The sequence below is a fragment of the Blastomyces gilchristii genome (assembly GCF_000003855.2).
Source record: "Blastomyces gilchristii SLH14081 genomic scaffold supercont1.18, whole genome shotgun sequence".
Taxonomy (NCBI): domain Eukaryota; kingdom Fungi; phylum Ascomycota; class Eurotiomycetes; order Onygenales; family Ajellomycetaceae; genus Blastomyces; species Blastomyces gilchristii.
Genome location: NW_003101665.1, coordinates 686,622 through 703,408, shown reverse-complemented (window position 1 = coordinate 703,408; position 16,787 = coordinate 686,622). Strand labels below are relative to the sequence as shown.

Genomic DNA, 16,787 nt, shown 5'->3' with positions numbered 1-16,787 from the left:
GCCTCTTCTATCACTTTCACTCTCTATTTTTAACTCTCTTTACAATCACTCTCTCTATCACTCTGCAGCTCTCTCTACTACTTTTACTCTCTACTCTATTATTATTATTATCTCTATTATCTCTATTATTATTATCATCTCTATTATCTCTATTATCTTTATTACTCTCTTTTACTCTGTATTACTCTTATTATTATTATCAGATTAATCAGAGCTGTACAGACTGTAGAGCTGACTATTCAATCTTATTCATGAATTCAAAGAGATATACATAACATTACATGAAATCTGTTATAGAGCATTTAACTCTCATGAACATAGAGAAGAGTATAAAGAATGTAAATACTATAGATGAAAAGAGTAGAATGAAAAAAAGAATGAAGATTTGAAGAAGATTCTGAGCAAATATTTTTGATGAGGTGCACGTGATGTCACGTTACAGTGTTTTTTGCATGGAAAAGTTTTTTTCTAGAGATTAGCTTTGCGCGCTTGCTGATAGGCGATCTTATCGGACTAGCGCGGGGAAACCGGGCCACTTTTTTTGGACGCAGCCCGGCATCCCGAATTACTCAGCGGGATATCAACGGCCATTAAAGTAAAATAATTTTTGCCTTCTCCATACCTAGGTATATTTATTCTGTCACGTTTGCTACATCTGTCTTTTGTTTCTGCTGGCACATATAACCCCGTTCGTTAGTTTTGTGAATAGCTAGGGTCTACAAATTTGGTGCGACGCCTTCACGACCGGCACAGTGTCGTTGCTCTGGTGCCGCCACCATGAGCGCAATTCTGTCTGCAGATGACTTGAATGACTTCATTTCTCCAGGGGTTGCTTGCATAAAGCCCATCGAAACACTACCCCACAAAGAGGTTAAAAACTCAGAGGTATACATGTTAAAGCCCATCGCAGTTTCCTGTTTTTTTTTTTAAAAAAAAAAAGAAAAAATTAAAGAAAATCAGCTTTTCCGCTAACTTGCTGGTAATAGAATGCATATGAAGTTACAACAGAAGACAAGATCGAACCGGAAAACCCCCCCCCAGCTCAAATCTCCCTGACTGATTGTCTGGCATGTTCGGGTTGCGTCACCTCTGCTGAAGCAGTTTTGGTATCGTTACAGTCGCATGCTGAAGTGCTTAACACCTTGGACTCGTGCCCCGAATTACGAATTGATGAGCGGAACGGACACGGTGTCGCTCAAACATTACGCGATGACGCCGGTTTCTCTGCTGCAGGCCAGCAGAGCATAGCAGAAGGCGATAAGAAGATATTTATTGCAAGTGTCAGTCCACAGGTCAGAGCAAGCTTGGCCGCAACATATGGAATATCTGAACGCAAGGCCGGATGGTTGATCGAGCAATTCCTCGGTGGCCCCCAAGGGTTAAGGGCTGGTGGCGCTCACGGGAATGGTTTTGCCTGGGTGGTTGATACAAACGTTATGCGGCAGGTCTTCTTGGAGCTCAGCGTGAATGAAGTTATGGAGTCTTTGGAGGACTCAGGAAGTCCTAGCCTCGAAGGGTTTCCAATCCCAAAGCGCCCAGTCTTATCATCCGCCTGTCCGGGATGGATATGTTACGCCGAAAAGACTCACCCTCACGTCTTACCTCACATATCCCGTCTAAAATCTCCACAAGCTCTTACAGGCACTTTGTTGAAGACCGTGCTGAGCAAGGCATTGAACATCTCACCGGCCCAGATTTGGCACTTGGCCATCATGCCTTGTTTCGATAAAAAGCTGGAGGCTAGCCGGCAAGAATTAACAGATGCTTCCTGGCAATCATCTTCATCTACCACACATTCTCCCGTCCGCGATGTTGACTGCGTCATTACATCCCGCGAAGTTCTCATGCTAGCGACGTCGCGGAATATCTCGCTCCAAAACCTCCCATTGCAACCATTACCTTCGTCATATACCCCTCTATTCCCTGATCCCTACCTTGCATCTTTCTTATTTCCTAAATCCGGCCCGTCCACCCAGCCGTCCACAGCTGGCACGTCGGGGGGATACCTCTTCCACATCCTCACAGCTTACCAACATCGAAACCCGGGAAGCCAAATCCAAACGCAGCGTGGTCGAAATTCTGACGTGATTGAATATTCCCTAACATCTCCCTCAGGCGATACCATTATAAAAGCTGCTCGCTACTACGGTTTCCGTAATATCCAAAACCTCGTCCGGAAACTAAAACCCCCCCGCGCATCTAGGCTCCCTGGCGCCAAGCCTATGATAGGTCGCAGGGCAGGCAGTGGGCGAGCAACTGCAGCCAACAACACATCAGCCACAGATTATGCTTATGTCGAAGTAATGGCGTGTCCCGGTGGATGCACGAATGGCGGTGGGCAAATACGCGTCGAGGACGTACGAGACATTAATACCCCGAAGCAAGACACGATCAATCCACTACAGCAGGATGAGCAGCCACAGCCACAATCTACCCAAAAATCAACGCCACAGGAACAGCGAGCTTGGCTAGCGCGAGTCGACGAAGCATACTTCTCAGCCGATTCCGATTCGGATTCCAACTCCAACACCCACCCTATCGCGCGCGACAGAGGTCACCGTCCATTTGACGATCTGTTGTCCCACTGGTCCCGCAGCACCAATATCCCACTCGAAAAACTTGTGTATACCACTTTCCGAAAGGTAGAGAGCGACGTGGGCAAGGAAAAGGGTAAGGATCCAGGGGGGATGGGCGATATGGCTCGTGTAGCGGAACTTGCCGGGAAGGCCGGTGGTGGTTGGTAGGCAGTGTATATATCCGTCCCTCTTCGCGTGTGCTCTCACTCTCACTCTCTCACTCTCACCTCCTCTCTCTCTCACGCACACGCACACACACACACACACACACACATACCTGCGCACAAAAATTATAAAAGAACGAGTGTGCTGTGACCCAACAGCCGAACCTCTCTTCTCTCTTCTCCGTTTTATATAGTGGAGTTTTTACCTTTTGGTTTCTATGTCTTGCATACATTTTAGCCACGCCCGGCCTCCATATGTATTTGTACTCTTCCTTACTACTTTATAGACGGGAACGGTTGGATAAATATATATAATATTGAAAAATTTTCTTTCATGATCCTAATTATATCTAATTAATCTGGTTAGCGTCACATGATGAATGATTTACTGAACCTTGAAAGAGAAGGGGGAGTAGATTACCCTGCAGCCGGTTATTGCCTTATTATTGGCGGTTTGGATTGCCAACGTGAATCTGATGCGATTAGGCAGATGAAACTTGGAATACCCGGCGTAGAGGAGGGGTGGGAACGCGGAGCTAGAACTTGAGAGAATCTTTCGCTACACTACTTGGCAACTAGTTGTGACGAAAACTAGAAACCCAGCATTGAGATTAGCAGTTATGGTGCACCGAATGAAGATTCAAATTGGTACTTCTAACGCGACAGATTGAACGACTGTAAACTGCAACATGTGGATATTATGAGTGAAAGTCACGACAATGTTGCGGTGGCTAATAATAGTCAAACCAACATATCATGCTAAAGGAAAGGGAGTGAAAAGTTTTAACTCCTGGGTGAGGAATTCCGTGCTGCGCAACATCAATATCACACAATACACCACTTGAAATGTAGCCCCAGTCCGAGAAACCACTGTGATAACGGAAAACAGAAAATCGAAGAGCAAACAGCGGACAAAATAAAACTTTAGGAGAGCTCAAGAGATGCTCTAAATTCTCTGCCTAGTCTTGGGCTTGCATTTCGCAGCCGCCACATTGGTGAATTTCGGAAGAAATTACTTCACCAGTAGGAAAATCAGGGTTCCGAGGTTGAACTTGAAAAAGGGGGAAAGCGCAAATTGATGTCCTAAGTGGTAGCTGTACAGAAGGATGGGTATCTCTCATTCCCACTTTAGCATAGGTATCTTGTCCGCACTGACAAGGCGATGGGCATGAACAATGAGGTCGGCAAGCACAATTTTGTGGGTTAGACAAAAGTGATTTGATTGATATCCCAAGTGGTGGTTGTGCAGAAGAGGCGGCATTTCTCAGGGTCATTTTACCATCTGCAACATACTCACATGCACAAGGCTGTGGGCATGAACATGGAGATGGACAAGCACAACTCTGTGGGCTAGCCGTAGCGGGTACCACAGCAGATTTCTGCCCGCACTCATAACTTTGCTGGTACCCTGGTGTAGCTTCGGTGGGGTGTGAACCTCCTCCGCCTGGCGAAAGTAAAGGGGCCTTAAACGGCTGGTGGGCTACACAGATATGGTAAACCGAGTCGGATTGTGCTGCCAAATGATCAACTTTAACTCGTTTTGGGTGGCATTCCCGGCAGTGAGAATAGACCTGGAGCTCTTCTGAAGAGTAAGGCTTGTCAACGTATGCCTTTGCTTTTTGGCTGCAGCAGCCAAAGGAAGATTCTAGCTTGCACTGGCACGCATCTTCGATGTTTTGCCCTGGTCTTTTTTTCGACGAGACATCTGAAGTTTTTTCGCTCGGAAGGAACGTATCATAAAAACCTCCAAAATCGGATGTGCTCAAGAACCGCTCCTGTGGAAGCCCATAGAGTGGCATAGCGAAATAAGTACAAGTACCGTTACAGCTCGCCGGGGTGTGGTTGTTTTCGGCAGTGGTGTGGTTTCGAGTCAACCCTTCCCATAGTATCAGTAGCCAGCTCATCCGAAAATTATGAAATGAAGAACGAACCTTGACGATCCCTGGCAATCCTAGGGCCTTCGTCTTGGGAGATATTCTCAGGAGCTACGGTGGTCGTTGCCGGACCACAGTTGTTGTCCTCTACATCCACCACGGGTCCGCCTGAATCGATACGGTCTATCATATGTCCACGGAATGGGGTGCTGTGATCGCGAGGTGGGTCGGGGCTGTCACCGCCGCCTGGGAGGGACGCAACTTGGAGGTTACATTCCGAACTCTGATTCGGGCGGCGGGGTGGCTTGGTATAGAATTTATTGACATCGCCGACCGCTGAATTAATATCCGAATGGCTTCCGTCTCCCTCAAGGTAGCTCGATACCATGTCTGCCAGACCTTTCGACTGCCGCGAGTGCAATTCGATCGATTGTAGCAACCGCGAAAACTCATCCGTCTCAACTGTAGTCGGGCTCTGAGCTAGGCCAAACCCGACAGTCATGCGATCAGGTTGGTTTTGACTGTTTACAAGCCTGGATAAATTGTGCGCTGTAGTAGGTAGATTAGTGATTGGCGAGGTATACGGATGTTTGTCACTATTTTGCTACAGGATTTTGGGGCTGCATACCTTCTTTCTGGGATTGATCAGTCATGGAAGAGGTCGAACCCGTGTGGCTGTTCGTGTCGGAGCCAAATGGGTTGCACGGGTTCTGAAGCAACCAGGACTCCTTCTCAGGAAGCGTGGCAGCAGCCAACTTTCTCCCCAACCAAAGCGGGGACTTTGTAAGGTTGAAGGCGCCATTCATAGCTTCGGTAAACGTATTCTCCCTGGCGCTTGGAGTAACCATCTGAGGGATATCGATGGGATGCTCAAGAAGTCTTCCCTCGGAAGTACATGGTTTGCTGGAGAGACATGTTGCGTTTTGATCACCACTACTGGCGGAATTGTTGGAATGTCGCAGTTCTGGTCTTTTGCTAATCTGATCTCGACTAAGTGGTTGTCTTGCAGAAATACGACATTTGGACCTCAATTCATAGTGCCGTGTCGGCGTTTGAAAGGTATGATGACTATAATACCGCTGGGGGGGACGATAATGACGGGCTGACCTACGCCTGCTTTGGCTTTCAGTGCGATGGTGCAGACATTCCTGGTTTTGGGTAACAGAGGTGTCACCATCCGTGGAGTCACGAGCAACAGACAATTGAGGAGCCATTGTGAAGAATGCGCTTCCAAGTCGAATGACAAGAGAGTGTCTTGGATTTGGACTTCTAGGAGGACACACGCACTAATTAACTAGAACCGAGTTGGGATCCTTGATTCTAACCGACAAGTAGATTTGAGAACAGAAGAAGACGAAACAAGAGAGGGAATCTAGAATGGACTGAAAGACACAGAAGAATAACTGGAAAAAATACTGGGATAAAGATTTGGTCTCTGTGTTGCTGATTGGAATATCAAACTGTGTATGTATAATATGAAGCTGAAAGTGAGCAACTCTCTGGAGAGTCGGAGAACAAATAAATCAATAAATCAATAAATCAATAAATCAATAAATCAATACATCAAGAAGCAACAATAAAAACATCAAAAATAACAACAATGATGGCCGCAAATTGTCAAGGAAGGAGAGCAGGAGGAAATCTCTATCTCTCCACGGCAAGCCCATTGGCCCAGCGTAATAGCTTCGAAGAAGGGAGGAATGTCAACGCAGCAGGTCAGGCATTCCAAATTCAGAATTGAGGCTATAGAGCCAGCAGGTCATAGTTCGGTAAGCTGTGCTCTGCCCTTCAAGCAACCTATCTACAATCAGCGTATAAAATGCTCAGGACAGCTAGTACATATGTTGTAGAAGGAAGCGAAGGCGAGCGAGGGTGGAGCCCTCGAGTAACTAGGCCTAAATTCAGTGCCTAACATGTTTTTCAAACAGTCCACCGGCTCGTGAAAAGGGAGAGGAGTTTAGAGACACTGGATATGAAAAAATTCAACTGTGATCAACTGTGATCAACTGTGATCCTGGACCGGGATGGATGGTGCTAAATCACATGACTAGTGATTTGATATCATGTGACTGACCTTGCTATCTTTCATCCTGTCGCTTCAGAGGTTGACTTTTACAAGAAACTGCTCCATCAGCTCAACGTCCTACGCTCCAAGCTCGCAGTCTGCTCCTTACCACTCACGCGCATACCGCTCACCTCCATATACAACCATGTCTCGCGAAGCCTACCAAGTCCCTACGGGCCAGACTGGGTACACTGGCGCAGGGGGCGTCGTGGAAGGAACCACTAGCGACGCCATATCGGTCACCTACGTTTGCGGTGATTGCAACTCGCGCGTTTCTATGAAGCGTGGAGATCAGATCCGCTGCAAGGAATGCGGGCATCGTGTGCTGTATAAGGAAAGGACGAAGAGGTTCGTTGCCGTCTGCATCCCGTCTGCTCTCCAGGCTACAAATGTTTTGGGACCCGTTGGGATCTAACTGGGATTTTCGTCGCGTATCTACAGAATGGTGCAGTTTCAGGCTCGATGATACCTGACCGCCTACCTGCTACCCTTATCGGCGTTTCTTGGACGCCCTGGGCGATTACGAAATCGGATTATGACCGGAGGATACATGCTATTTGTTTGCTTTTCTTTCGCTGTTGTTAGTTTGCAACAGCTTTCTGCAGGCGCTAAAGGAGTGGGATGCTTGATTTTTCATTTTTATGAAATGCCCGAAAAAAAAGAAGGTTGTCGTGAGATGGGGGACGGACGAGCTCGGAAAGTGAGCGTGATAAAACTTTCTTGCTTCCTCGGAAGTTCAAATAATATTCGAATGCAACGTTCTGGTATTCCTGATGGGTTCATGTCTAGAGTCCCCCGAAAAAAAAGAAAAGAAAAGAAAAAGAAAAAGAAAACAAAAAAAAAAAAAGAAAAAGGGAAGAAAAAAGAGAAAAAAAAGACCTCAATAAGACAATATGGTCCATCCAAGACCCGAGAAGATAGATTACCAAAGCATCTTTCCAAAATTCCCCTTATTCCAGCTACAATGAGTTTGATACCTTGATGAATTTCTCCAAGCTCTTCACTGCCTCTCCACTTTCGATCGCCCAGCGCGCCCGTCGAATACCTTCCTTCCAGCGGCCACCGCCCGGACCTACCTCTTTAATAACTTCCCCGTTATCACCAGGACCCATATTGCTGGTATCAGCGTCACATATGCCAGATATGACCAACAGAGCTGCAACGTTCATGAGAACGAATTCCAAAATGGGGTGGTCGCGAGGAAGCTCGTTACGGAGCATACTCATCAGTATCAACGCGTTTTCGCCAGGCCTCTTGCCCCCACCAACTTCTGAAAGCGGGCGCGGAGAGAACCCAAAATCCGATGGTTGAAGCTGGAAGGTTTCGATTTTCACCACCGTTTTAGGCGGCGCGTCCTCATCCCAAGTCTCCTCGCCTTCAGCATTACCGTCTGGATTGCCTTCGTATTCGGGGTTAGGGTATTCAGATAGTTTCCAGCAGTTTGTTTTCCCAGCACAGCTGATTTCATCCAAGTCTTCTTCACCGCATACTACCAGCGCCTTCTTGACTCCGCTGAGCTTCAGGACGTTTGCGAATATTGGCCCCAAGGATTGGTATGCTACGCCAACCAAACGAGCCTCAATACCCCAATCAATGGGGTTTGCGAGGGGTCCGAGGAGGTTGAATATTGTTCGTATACCCAACCCTCTCCGAACCGGAGTTGCAAACTTCATGCCAGTGTGGAAATTTGGAGCGAAGAGAAAGCAATAGTTCGACTGCTCGTACACCTTGCAGATGTTCTCAGGCAGGACCGCAGATATGTTTGGTGGGGTTGGAGTGATCGAGGTCAAGACGTCCGCAGAGCCTGAAAATGATGTTTGGGCCCGATTTCCATGCTTGGCAATCAAGAGCAATGGCGACGCTATAATGGAGGAAGTCGTAGAGATGTTGAATGTTCGATGCGAATCTCCTCCTGTCCCAACAATGTCACACTTCCGCCAAATATGTTATTAGCTTGCTTCACAACTTCTTCCCGGAGAATAAAATCATCGATTCCTTTTACTTACAAAGCCACCTTCGTAAGACCCTTCTTTTCTAGCCCGCTCTTTAACTAATGCCCGTAGTGCTGTCGGCTCAATTGGCAGTGCAGCTTCCCTCATCCGAGCTGCGCATTGTGCTAACACATCGGCATCCCTGTCCTTGCCAGTTGAATGTAGGAGGGTGAGAAGTGCAGCGGTCTGAATGAGAGATAGTTTATCCTCAAATATAAGAGCAAAAGCACCAGCTATCTCTACTGCAGAAACCTCATGCTTGGCTGCATCCGGATAAGCGAGTCTCGTAAGAAGCGGTGTTATAGAAATCGCCAGGTCAGGTTTGTCCGACGCCATAGCTTCGTTCCCGTCGAAGTTCCCAGTTATACGCAGAATAATTCTTTCGGCCAGAACCCAAATGGCAAATTGATAACTAGGCACACTCTTAGGTAAAAGTAAGATATGAAAGCAGCAATTAAAGATGCGATTGTTGCGTCCTCGTAACCTTGCCCCACCAATGGTCGGACAAAGGAGTCATTGAAATGTGCGACAGAATCTTCACCGCCTTTGACGACCACCAAACTTTTGTAGGTTAAAAATATTCTCCATGAACAGTAGCAGAGTACCGGCGTATATCTATCAGGCTCCGAATTCGAAACGCATGGCAATTGAGCCAGGAGTGACAATCTGCCGTGTTCTACATTTATTCCGAATATTCTAATATTCTAATTGCTGATTTCCCGCTCCAATGCCTCCTCGATTGCGCCTCTCCGTTTCCCTCCTCTCACACCCCCTTCGGCATGAAGTCCTCATATATTCGCGACGATATGCCGCCACAGCGGCAGCAGCAGTTGTGACATCCACAATAAGCCAAACATCCCAATCGAAATCCACATCTTTACAGCCACCTCCTTCCCCTGCTGCAGCATACCCATCAAACCAACCCCCATCGCACCGCCGCCCTGAGTTCCGCAAATCCCAGCTCCACCGCCAATACACTTCCATCCTCCGCACAACGCCGCTGATCCTGATTTTCCAGCATAACAACCTTCTATCCGTAGAATGGGCCGGCATACGTCGCGAGCTTACAAAAGCTCTACAAAAAGTTGACGAGGCAAATGCTGCTGCCGGCAGAACAGAGCCTCCGCTGGCTTCCCTAGTTCAACTTAAAATCATCCAAACTAGCATTTTCGAGGCTGCTCTGCGTGTCGTGGATTTCTTCCGGCCCGGCGAAACAACCCCCCGCGGCCCTGGCAAGATTGCAGCCGCTAAAGCTGACTCCAACTTAACACATGATCTCTCTCGCACGGCCTATGCCGCAGTACTGGACAAAAAGGGCAAACATGATCTTTCAAATGTCCTAATCGGCCCAATTGCTGTGCTCACTTTCCCACATGTTTCCCCGGAGCATTTGAAGGCTGCCCTATCGATTTTGGCACCCAAGCCGCCACAGTTCCCCGCACCAGGACGAAGGTTGAATCCCGGTCTATACGACCTGCCTGTCCAGGAGGGATTGAAGAAATTGATTTTGTTGGCGGCGAGGGTGGAGGGCAAGGTGTTCGACCAAGACCAGACGAGATGGGTTGGTGGAATTGAGGGTGGCATGACTGGGTTGAGATCTCAACTTGTGTCGCTCTTGCAAGGCGCAGGAGCAAGCATTACTACGACGTTGGATGCGGCCGGTAAGAGTCTGTATCTTACTCTTGAGAGCCGGAGGAGCGTCTTGGAAGAGGAGCAGAAGGGACCTGAGAGTGACGTTAAGAGCGAGAGTGAGGGGCAAACGGATGCTTTAAAGGAATAGACGATGACTATATACTTTTGTTTGTTGTTCCATTTTTTTTCATTGTTCTACTTCTAGATATAGCTTGTGGTCGTTTCTGGTTTTTATTTTGGTTTGGTTCTTCTGATACATGCTGACCTTTTTCCTCTATATCTACTGTACATTATGTATCATATATTTTATCCAAACCGGTTCAAAACCTCGGTCAGTATGCTGGCACTGTTCCTATAATTGGTTATTTTGCCAAATATGGAGCAACAACCCTCCAAGTGGTTGTTTGGCCGAATTTATTTCTGTCTCATCATGAGCCTTGCGTTCATTCCAACGACACATCTCACTAGATCCCAGTCACCGCCTAATCCAACCCAATCGCACACCAGAATCCCCGTAGACCAATCCCCCTTCTCCCCTTGATGCTTGCGGCACAAATAATCCACTGCAGCTGGATTCACTTTGGCCGCAATCTTTTCCGGCCAAGTCGTTACTTTCCAAAAGTTGCTCGCGCTAAGGAAATTTATATAAAAGGGAAGCTTGAGATCACCACGGTCGCTATTATCTTCTCCTTCCTTCTTAATGACGCCACACGGATAACACAGCTCCGCCGCCCTCCCAAAATGAGCATTGATATACTCTATTTTCTGCTGGATCTTTTCTTTCTCGAGTACCTCGTAGAAGTCCTGGATGCAAATGTCTCCGCTTGGGCATGTCGCAAATGGGGTATTATCAGCCCAGCCTTCCGCATCGATACCCCAGCCCCGTCCTCTCCATTCTTTCTTCAACCGATCTTCTAAAGCAAACCGCCGGATCAACACGATCTTACCCCTAGATTTGCCAAGGGTAGGGACTTTGGGTTCGGTGTACCACCGGCTCCCATCTCGCGCATAGTGGTCCCGGAGAATGCGGCTAAGTTGCGCATCGGTAGAGTTCCCTGGCCCTTCCCGCTTCACGGACATAATGAGAGTTTCAGAAGGATTGCGCTCAAGGAATGATTCAACCTCGTTAACGAGATCGCGGAAGTATTTTTGCCCCGTAAATGAGATCGGGAATGCCCCGTGGACAAGCACCAGATTGTCCTTGCTTGGATCGTCGGGAAATTGGGGCTGCACCCGGACATCGAAAAATCGAACGCCGTTTTCCAGTTGTTCTCGGGGCCCAACAGCCTGACAGCGAACTGAGGGAGGAGCTAGATGGCATGTTGGGGAGTTGTGAGTACCGGGAATGGAAAGGGCAGAAAGATAGGTTCCGTCATTGAGCTCGCGCATCCAAGCATTGAGGTTGGCAGAGGAGTATACAGCAAGGTGGGATTCCGGGATAATATAGATTCCGGTCAATTGGAAACGGGGATTAGCAGCCAGCGGTTTAGATGTGGCGGACTCCTTGGTAGATACAGGGGTTTCAATTTGGTGTCTCTCGCCTTCTGCTTCAAATATCAGACGCATACGTTCTCTATCTGACTTGTCAAAAGCCCGGATATCCGTAACCACCGAGGTAAATGGTTCAATCCGAATTGACACATCATGATTAGCAAGAATTTTGGGATTCTGCGTCGAAGTGTCCACGACTGATGTAGATCTGGTCACATTGTTCTTCAGTAGTGCTTCGGCCACCTTCTTGATATCGCGCTTTGGGACGTCCGGGGCCAGGAACCGCTCAACGTGCTTCAATAAAAGCGGGGTTGATGTAAGGTTCCGGACTGTCAAGTATTCTACAACCATGATGCACGTCTATGAACTAATAGGCAATGTTTTCCACTAGTTCGGTATTTTGATAACTATTCTAAGAATTAGCCATGTAACTCAACATTCTTCACAAATGCTATATGGAACCTATGACTTATGTCCTTCAATCGAGTTCGAACTTACCAAATTCATTAAGGCGTATGACCTCAACATTGAGTGACTATCCTTGATCTTTCATGAGAGACCTAATGCAATCATTACTCTGCACGATTTGGGAATATTGAGACTGGTTACCTGATTGAGGAGTCTAGTTCATCCATCACTAGGCTCAGAGGTAGAGGCGTAAAATAGTACCCAACGCGCTGAAAGAGGGCTGTTATACACGGGATAGGATGAACTGAGGTTTCGAAGGATCAGTCAGTCCCTTTGGTTCACTCCGTTGGCTTTTTATCTCGTGATCTCTATTCCGCCACGGAACCAATTTGTCCGATGAGACAATAAATATAGTCTTCGGACCGCCGAAATCGATTAATTGATATTTACATATAGAGCACCTCCAAACAAGAACAAAACTGCTTTGTGAAGCTGCAAACAAAATTGCTTCCACGACAGGGCTCCTTGTCACATGACCGACCTTCGATCCCCGGATAAACGTTTTTAAGCCTGACCGGCAGCATAGACTTTCAAGTCTTCGACATTCATAATTCGACCTTTCCAACAGTCACTATTGCGACCAATTGAAACAATTTCCCGTCTTTTATAGCCTCTGCTCTCCCCTGACGAACTTCTCCCCGCCGTCATCAATTCCGCTCCTATCACTGGACGGGTAAAATCCGTCCAGCCAAAACCAGCCGTAATGGATCCCCCGCCATTGAGCACGAAGGACCAGTCGCTGTTCCGCCAAGTCGTCCGTCTTTGTGAAAGTAAACAGTACAAAAAAGGTGCGTTCCTACCGTTTTATTAGGCTAGCTTTTTCCAGGTGCGACTCTCTAACTCGGTTCGAACAGGCATAAAGGCTGCGGATCAGGTCCTCCGAAGGAACCCGAAGCATGGAGAAACCCAGGCGATGAAAGCCCTGATACTCAGCAATCAAGGGCAACAGGAGGAAGCGTTTGCCCTGGCAAGGCTGGCGATTACAAATCATTTTAAATCCCACATCTGTTGGCATGTCTACGGGTTGTTATATCGCGCGGATAAGAATTATGACGAAGCCATCAAAGCCTACAAAACCGCTCTAAAGTTTGACCCGGAGTCCCAAGCGATACAGCGAGATCTAGCTCTCCTCCAAGCCCAAATGCGCGATTATCAAGGCTATGTTCAAAGTAGGACGACTATGCTGCAACAAAAGCCAGGCTTCCGCCAAAACTGGACCGCCCTTGCCATTGCTCATCATCTCGCGGGAAATTTGACGGAAGCTGAAAACGTTCTTACGACTTACGAGCAAACACTGAAAACGCCGCCCCCGAGAACTGATATGGATCATTCAGAAGCCGTTCTCTACAAGAATTCTATAATTGCTGAGTCTGGGAATCTGGAAAGGGCACTGGAACATCTCGACGAAGTGGGCAAAGGCTGTTTCGATGTACTTGCCGTGATGGAAATGCGTGCAGATTATCTATTACGTCTTGGCAGGAAAGAAGAGGCAGCGGCTGCTTACGAGGCTCTGTTGGAGAGAAACTCGGAAAACTCAAATTACTACGAAGCTTTGATCAAAGCGAAAGATATCGATAAGTCCGACCATAAAACGCTAAAGGCCATATTCGATGAATGGGCCGAGAAAAATCCAAGGGGAGATGCGGCTCGCAGAATTCCTCTAGACTTTCTAGAAGGCCAGGATTTCCGAGACGCAGCAGACAATTATCTTCAACGAATGCTTCGGAGAGGTATTCCATCTACTTTTGCGAATATCAAGTTCTTATACACAAACAGCGCGAAGCGGGACATCATCCAGGAACTTGTTGAGGGATATGCAAGCGGCCAACTTGGGTCGCAAATGAATGGGTCAGCAGAGAACCAAACAAAAGGTGACGCCTCTGTGTTCGAAAGTTCGGTTTACTATTTCCTTGCACAGCATTACAATTATCATCTTAGCCGCAACCTGGAGAAAGCCGTGGAGTATATCGAGAAAGCAATCACATTATCTCCAAAATCCGTTGACTATCACATGACGAAAGCCAGAATATGGAAACACTTTGGCAATATCCCAAAAGCCGTCGAATTTATGGAGATAGCTCGATCATTAGATGAAAAGGACCGTTATATTAACTCCAAAGCGGCCAAATATCAACTCCGGAACGATGAAAACGAAAAGGCCCTTGACAACATGAGTAAATTTACGCGAAACGAGACAGTGGGTGGAACTCTGGGTGACCTTCACGAGATGCAATGCGTTTGGTACCTGACCGAAGATGGAGAGTCCTACCTGCGTCAAAGAAAGCTTGGACTGGCGTTGAAAAGATTCCACGCTGTCCACAACATTTTCGATGTATGGTATGAAGACCAATTCGATTTCCACAGTTTCTCCCTAAGGAAAGGAATGATCCGCGCATACGTCGATATGATCCGATGGGAGGACCACCTGCGAGACCACCCATATTACACTCGAAGCGCGCTCGCGGCTGTCAAGGCTTACCTATTGCTACATGATCAACCGGATTTAGTCCATGGTCCAATCCCTCGCGGAATGAATGGAAATCAGACTGGAGAGGTCGACAGCGCGGAGCGGAAGAAAGCCCTCAAGAAAGCCAAGCGTGAGCAGCTGAGGATGGAGAAGGCGGAAGCGGAGAAACGGGATCTCAAGAAGGCTAGCAGCACTAAAGGAGGTGACAGGGAAACGAAAAAGGAGGACCCTGACCCATTGGGGACAAAACTTGTTCGGACCACCGAGCCATTAAAGGACTCCATGAAATTCTTGACCCCCTTGTTGGAATTTTCACCCAGAAATATAGAAGTGCAGACAGCTGGCTTTGAAGTCTACATCAGAAGAAGTACGTTTCTAGTAAACCCCTATTATTTCCGTACCTTTGCTAACTCAACGCTACAGATAAATTTCTTCTGTCTCTAAAATGTCTGCTTGCCGCCCACTCCATCGATCCCCAAAACCCCACTCTGCACATCCAATTGGCACGCTTCCGAAAAACGATTGACACACTCTCGGAACCTCTGCCCTCCCGTGTGTCCGAGGTTATCACCGCAGATTTTGACCCGCTTCTCCCAAAAACCCAAGACCTAACAAGTTGGAATGAGTCATTCCTTTCCGCGCACAAATCTAGTGCTGCGCATGTTCAAGCTGCTCTCTCTGTCCGCCAGCTCCTAAACCCTGACTCAAAATCCCAGGGAGAGCAGGAGCTTCTCTCTACCGTCGACCTTGAAACCACGTCTCTTGAGGTTGCCCTCGCAGGCCTTCACCTCCTGGATGACTGGCACAGCAGTCAGGATGCCAAGTCGGCATATATCAGTCAAGCACAGAAGAAGTGGGTTGAAGCATCGATATTCCAGCCACAGCATGTCCTGTAGAAATGTGAAGGGAAAGAGAAAGAGAGGGGGAAAAGGAGGTCTGACGTATTTATTCGATCGCATGTTCTTGAGACGTAACATAAAGAGGGTAGACCGATTTATTCTTACCTGTCTCCTCCTTCCTACCTTTTTTTTTCCTTTTTTTGACAGATATCTTTAGAAGCGGCTTTTGCCTCTGCCTTTTGACCCTGAGTCTCTTGTTCTTCCTACAGGCAAGCTGCGTGGTGTACTGGGATGGTCAAAAAGGGAAATGATGATTTGTTTTATTGATTTATTAATATACTATTTTCGTGTACCTCTTTGTGCCATTGGCTCTTTTGCTTGGGCAATAGTAAGGACTGTCTGAAATCGATGATCGACTGATCGGAGGGGAATAGTTCACTGTGAAATATGTAAGCTTACATTGTACATGTACATGTACATGTACAATAGCCTACCGGGAGCTTATTCGGCACTCAACTTTATTCTTATATATGGGGCACGATTTGCGTATGAGACGGGGTCGGTCCCGCATGCCCGACATTAATTTCTTTAGCGGTTGTTGAAGGTATTGTTTGGGATTGATTGATTGATTGATTGATTACATCTTTAGGTTGGTGTCTGCATCCCGTACGGGCGCTATGCAACTGGTCTAGATCTAGTCTAATTAAGCATCTTAAGTGAGGGCCCAGCAGGGCCTCACATGCTGCCACATAATGTTGGTGATTACTGTTGGGGGTCCCAGGGGTTGATCGGCCCTTCTACCAGCAGCGCTGGTGGTGACTGAGCTCTTTTGCCCCAGTAGTCTACAGGTTATGAGACCGTTAAGCGTGAGCCCTGCTGTGATCAACATGCATGGGTTCAATCTCAGAATGAACTTAAGAATATAAATCACAAAACAAATACCCCAGACATTTAACAGTGCCAAGAGACATTCTAGGAGTGTGCCCTAGAAGTGAGCCCTTGAGCCCTAGGAGTGAGTTCACTGAGAGGAGCCACTAAGAGGAGCCACTGAGAGGAGCCACTGAGAGGAGTACTGTACTCTGTGGTTAGCTGGTCCGAGGGGGGGTGTTGGGGGTCTCAGGGGTTGATCAGCCCTTCTACCAGCAGCGCTGGTGGTGACTGAGCTGTTTTGCCCCAGTAGCCTACAATTATGTTGGGGGTCCCGCGGTTGGTCGGCCCTT

General features: G+C 47.6%; 7 protein-coding genes across 8 annotated transcripts; 4 read left to right on the top strand and 3 right to left on the bottom strand.

Annotated features, from left to right (window-relative positions):
- The first annotated feature begins 562 nt into the window (after positions 1–562).
- Positions 563–4,323, top strand: BDBG_07275 (cytosolic Fe-S cluster assembly factor NAR1). The gene is made up of 2 exons (XM_002622277.2): positions 563–885; positions 987–4,323. The coding sequence occupies exons 1-2, from the start codon at positions 778–780 to the stop codon at positions 2,742–2,744; spliced, it is 1,866 nt and encodes a 621-aa protein (XP_002622323.1). The 5' UTR covers positions 563–777; the 3' UTR covers positions 2,745–4,323.
- Positions 571–6,697, bottom strand: BDBG_07274. Of its 2 annotated transcripts, XM_031723017.1 has the most exons (5): positions 5,243–6,697; positions 4,672–5,163; positions 3,162–4,616; positions 2,362–3,090; positions 571–2,256 (listed from the first exon to the last, which is right to left on the bottom strand). In XM_031723017.1, exons 1-3 carry the CDS (start codon positions 5,826–5,828, stop codon positions 3,700–3,702), a joined length of 1,995 nt encoding a protein of 664 aa, XP_031580081.1. In that variant the 5' UTR covers positions 5,829–6,697; the 3' UTR covers positions 571–2,256; positions 2,362–3,090; positions 3,162–3,699. The 2 variants fall into 2 exon arrangements, with proteins under 2 accessions (XP_031580081.1, XP_031580080.1); XM_031723016.1 differs by having other exon boundaries at positions 571–3,090; positions 5,243–6,597.
- A 127-nt stretch (positions 6,698–6,824) lies between these two features.
- Positions 6,825–7,094, top strand: BDBG_07273 (DNA-directed RNA polymerase I, II, and III subunit RPABC4; the record flags this gene model as incomplete). The annotated part of the gene is made up of 1 exon (XM_031723015.1): positions 6,825–7,094. The coding sequence occupies one exon, from the start codon at positions 6,825–6,827 to the stop codon at positions 7,092–7,094; it is 270 nt and encodes an 89-aa protein (XP_031580079.1).
- An 84-nt stretch (positions 7,095–7,178) lies between these two features.
- Positions 7,179–9,180, bottom strand: BDBG_07272 (anthranilate phosphoribosyltransferase). The gene is made up of 2 exons (XM_002622274.2): positions 8,686–9,180; positions 7,179–8,610 (listed from the first exon to the last, which is right to left on the bottom strand). The coding sequence occupies exons 1-2, from the start codon at positions 9,004–9,006 to the stop codon at positions 7,639–7,641; spliced, it is 1,293 nt and encodes a 430-aa protein (XP_002622320.1). The 5' UTR covers positions 9,007–9,180; the 3' UTR covers positions 7,179–7,638.
- Positions 7,490–11,965, top strand: BDBG_07271 (uncharacterized protein). The gene has a single exon (XM_031723014.1). The coding sequence runs from the start codon at positions 9,398–9,400 to the stop codon at positions 10,448–10,450; it is 1,053 nt and encodes a 350-aa protein (XP_031580078.1). The 5' UTR covers positions 7,490–9,397; the 3' UTR covers positions 10,451–11,965.
- BDBG_07270 (1-phosphatidylinositol phosphodiesterase) lies at positions 10,188–12,673 on the bottom strand. Its single transcript, XM_002622272.2, has 2 exons — positions 12,292–12,673; positions 10,188–12,200 (listed from the first exon to the last, which is right to left on the bottom strand). The coding sequence occupies exon 2, from the start codon at positions 12,142–12,144 to the stop codon at positions 10,717–10,719; it is 1,428 nt and encodes a 475-aa protein (XP_002622318.1). The 5' UTR covers positions 12,145–12,200; positions 12,292–12,673; the 3' UTR covers positions 10,188–10,716.
- Positions 12,016–16,414, top strand: BDBG_07269 (acetyltransferase). The gene is made up of 3 exons (XM_002622271.2): positions 12,016–13,049; positions 13,116–15,095; positions 15,152–16,414. Exons 1-3 carry the CDS (start codon positions 12,965–12,967, stop codon positions 15,622–15,624), a joined length of 2,538 nt encoding a protein of 845 aa, XP_002622317.1. The 5' UTR covers positions 12,016–12,964; the 3' UTR covers positions 15,625–16,414.
- Positions 16,415–16,787: the final 373 nt, after the last annotated feature.

Coding starts and splice junctions, on each gene's coding strand:
- BDBG_07271 (XM_031723014.1), top strand. CDS start 9,398: ATGCCTCCTCGATTGCGCCTCTCCGTTTCCCTCCTCTCACACCCCCTT.
- BDBG_07272 (XM_002622274.2), bottom strand. CDS start 9,006: ATGGCGTCGGACAAACCTGACCTGGCGATTTCTATAACACCGCTTCTT. Junction 8,611..8,685: donor GGTCTTACGAAGGTGGCTTT/GTAAGTAAAAGG, acceptor ATTTGGCGGAAG/TGTGACATTGTTGGGACAGG.
- BDBG_07269 (XM_002622271.2), top strand. CDS start 12,965: ATGGATCCCCCGCCATTGAGCACGAAGGACCAGTCGCTGTTCCGCCAA. Junction 13,050..13,115: donor AAGTAAACAGTACAAAAAAG/GTGCGTTCCTAC, acceptor CGGTTCGAACAG/GCATAAAGGCTGCGGATCAG. Junction 15,096..15,151: donor TGAAGTCTACATCAGAAGAA/GTACGTTTCTAG, acceptor TCAACGCTACAG/ATAAATTTCTTCTGTCTCTA.
- BDBG_07275 (XM_002622277.2), top strand. CDS start 778: ATGAGCGCAATTCTGTCTGCAGATGACTTGAATGACTTCATTTCTCCA. Junction 886..986: donor AAGAGGTTAAAAACTCAGAG/GTATACATGTTA, acceptor TGCTGGTAATAG/AATGCATATGAAGTTACAAC.
- BDBG_07274 (XM_031723017.1), bottom strand. CDS start 5,828: ATGGCTCCTCAATTGTCTGTTGCTCGTGACTCCACGGATGGTGACACC. Junction 5,164..5,242: donor TGATCAATCCCAGAAAGAAG/GTATGCAGCCCC, acceptor TACCTACTACAG/CGCACAATTTATCCAGGCTT. Junction 4,617..4,671: donor GATTGCCAGGGATCGTCAAG/GTTCGTTCTTCA, acceptor TACTATGGGAAG/GGTTGACTCGAAACCACACC.
- BDBG_07270 (XM_002622272.2), bottom strand. CDS start 12,144: ATGGTTGTAGAATACTTGACAGTCCGGAACCTTACATCAACCCCGCTT.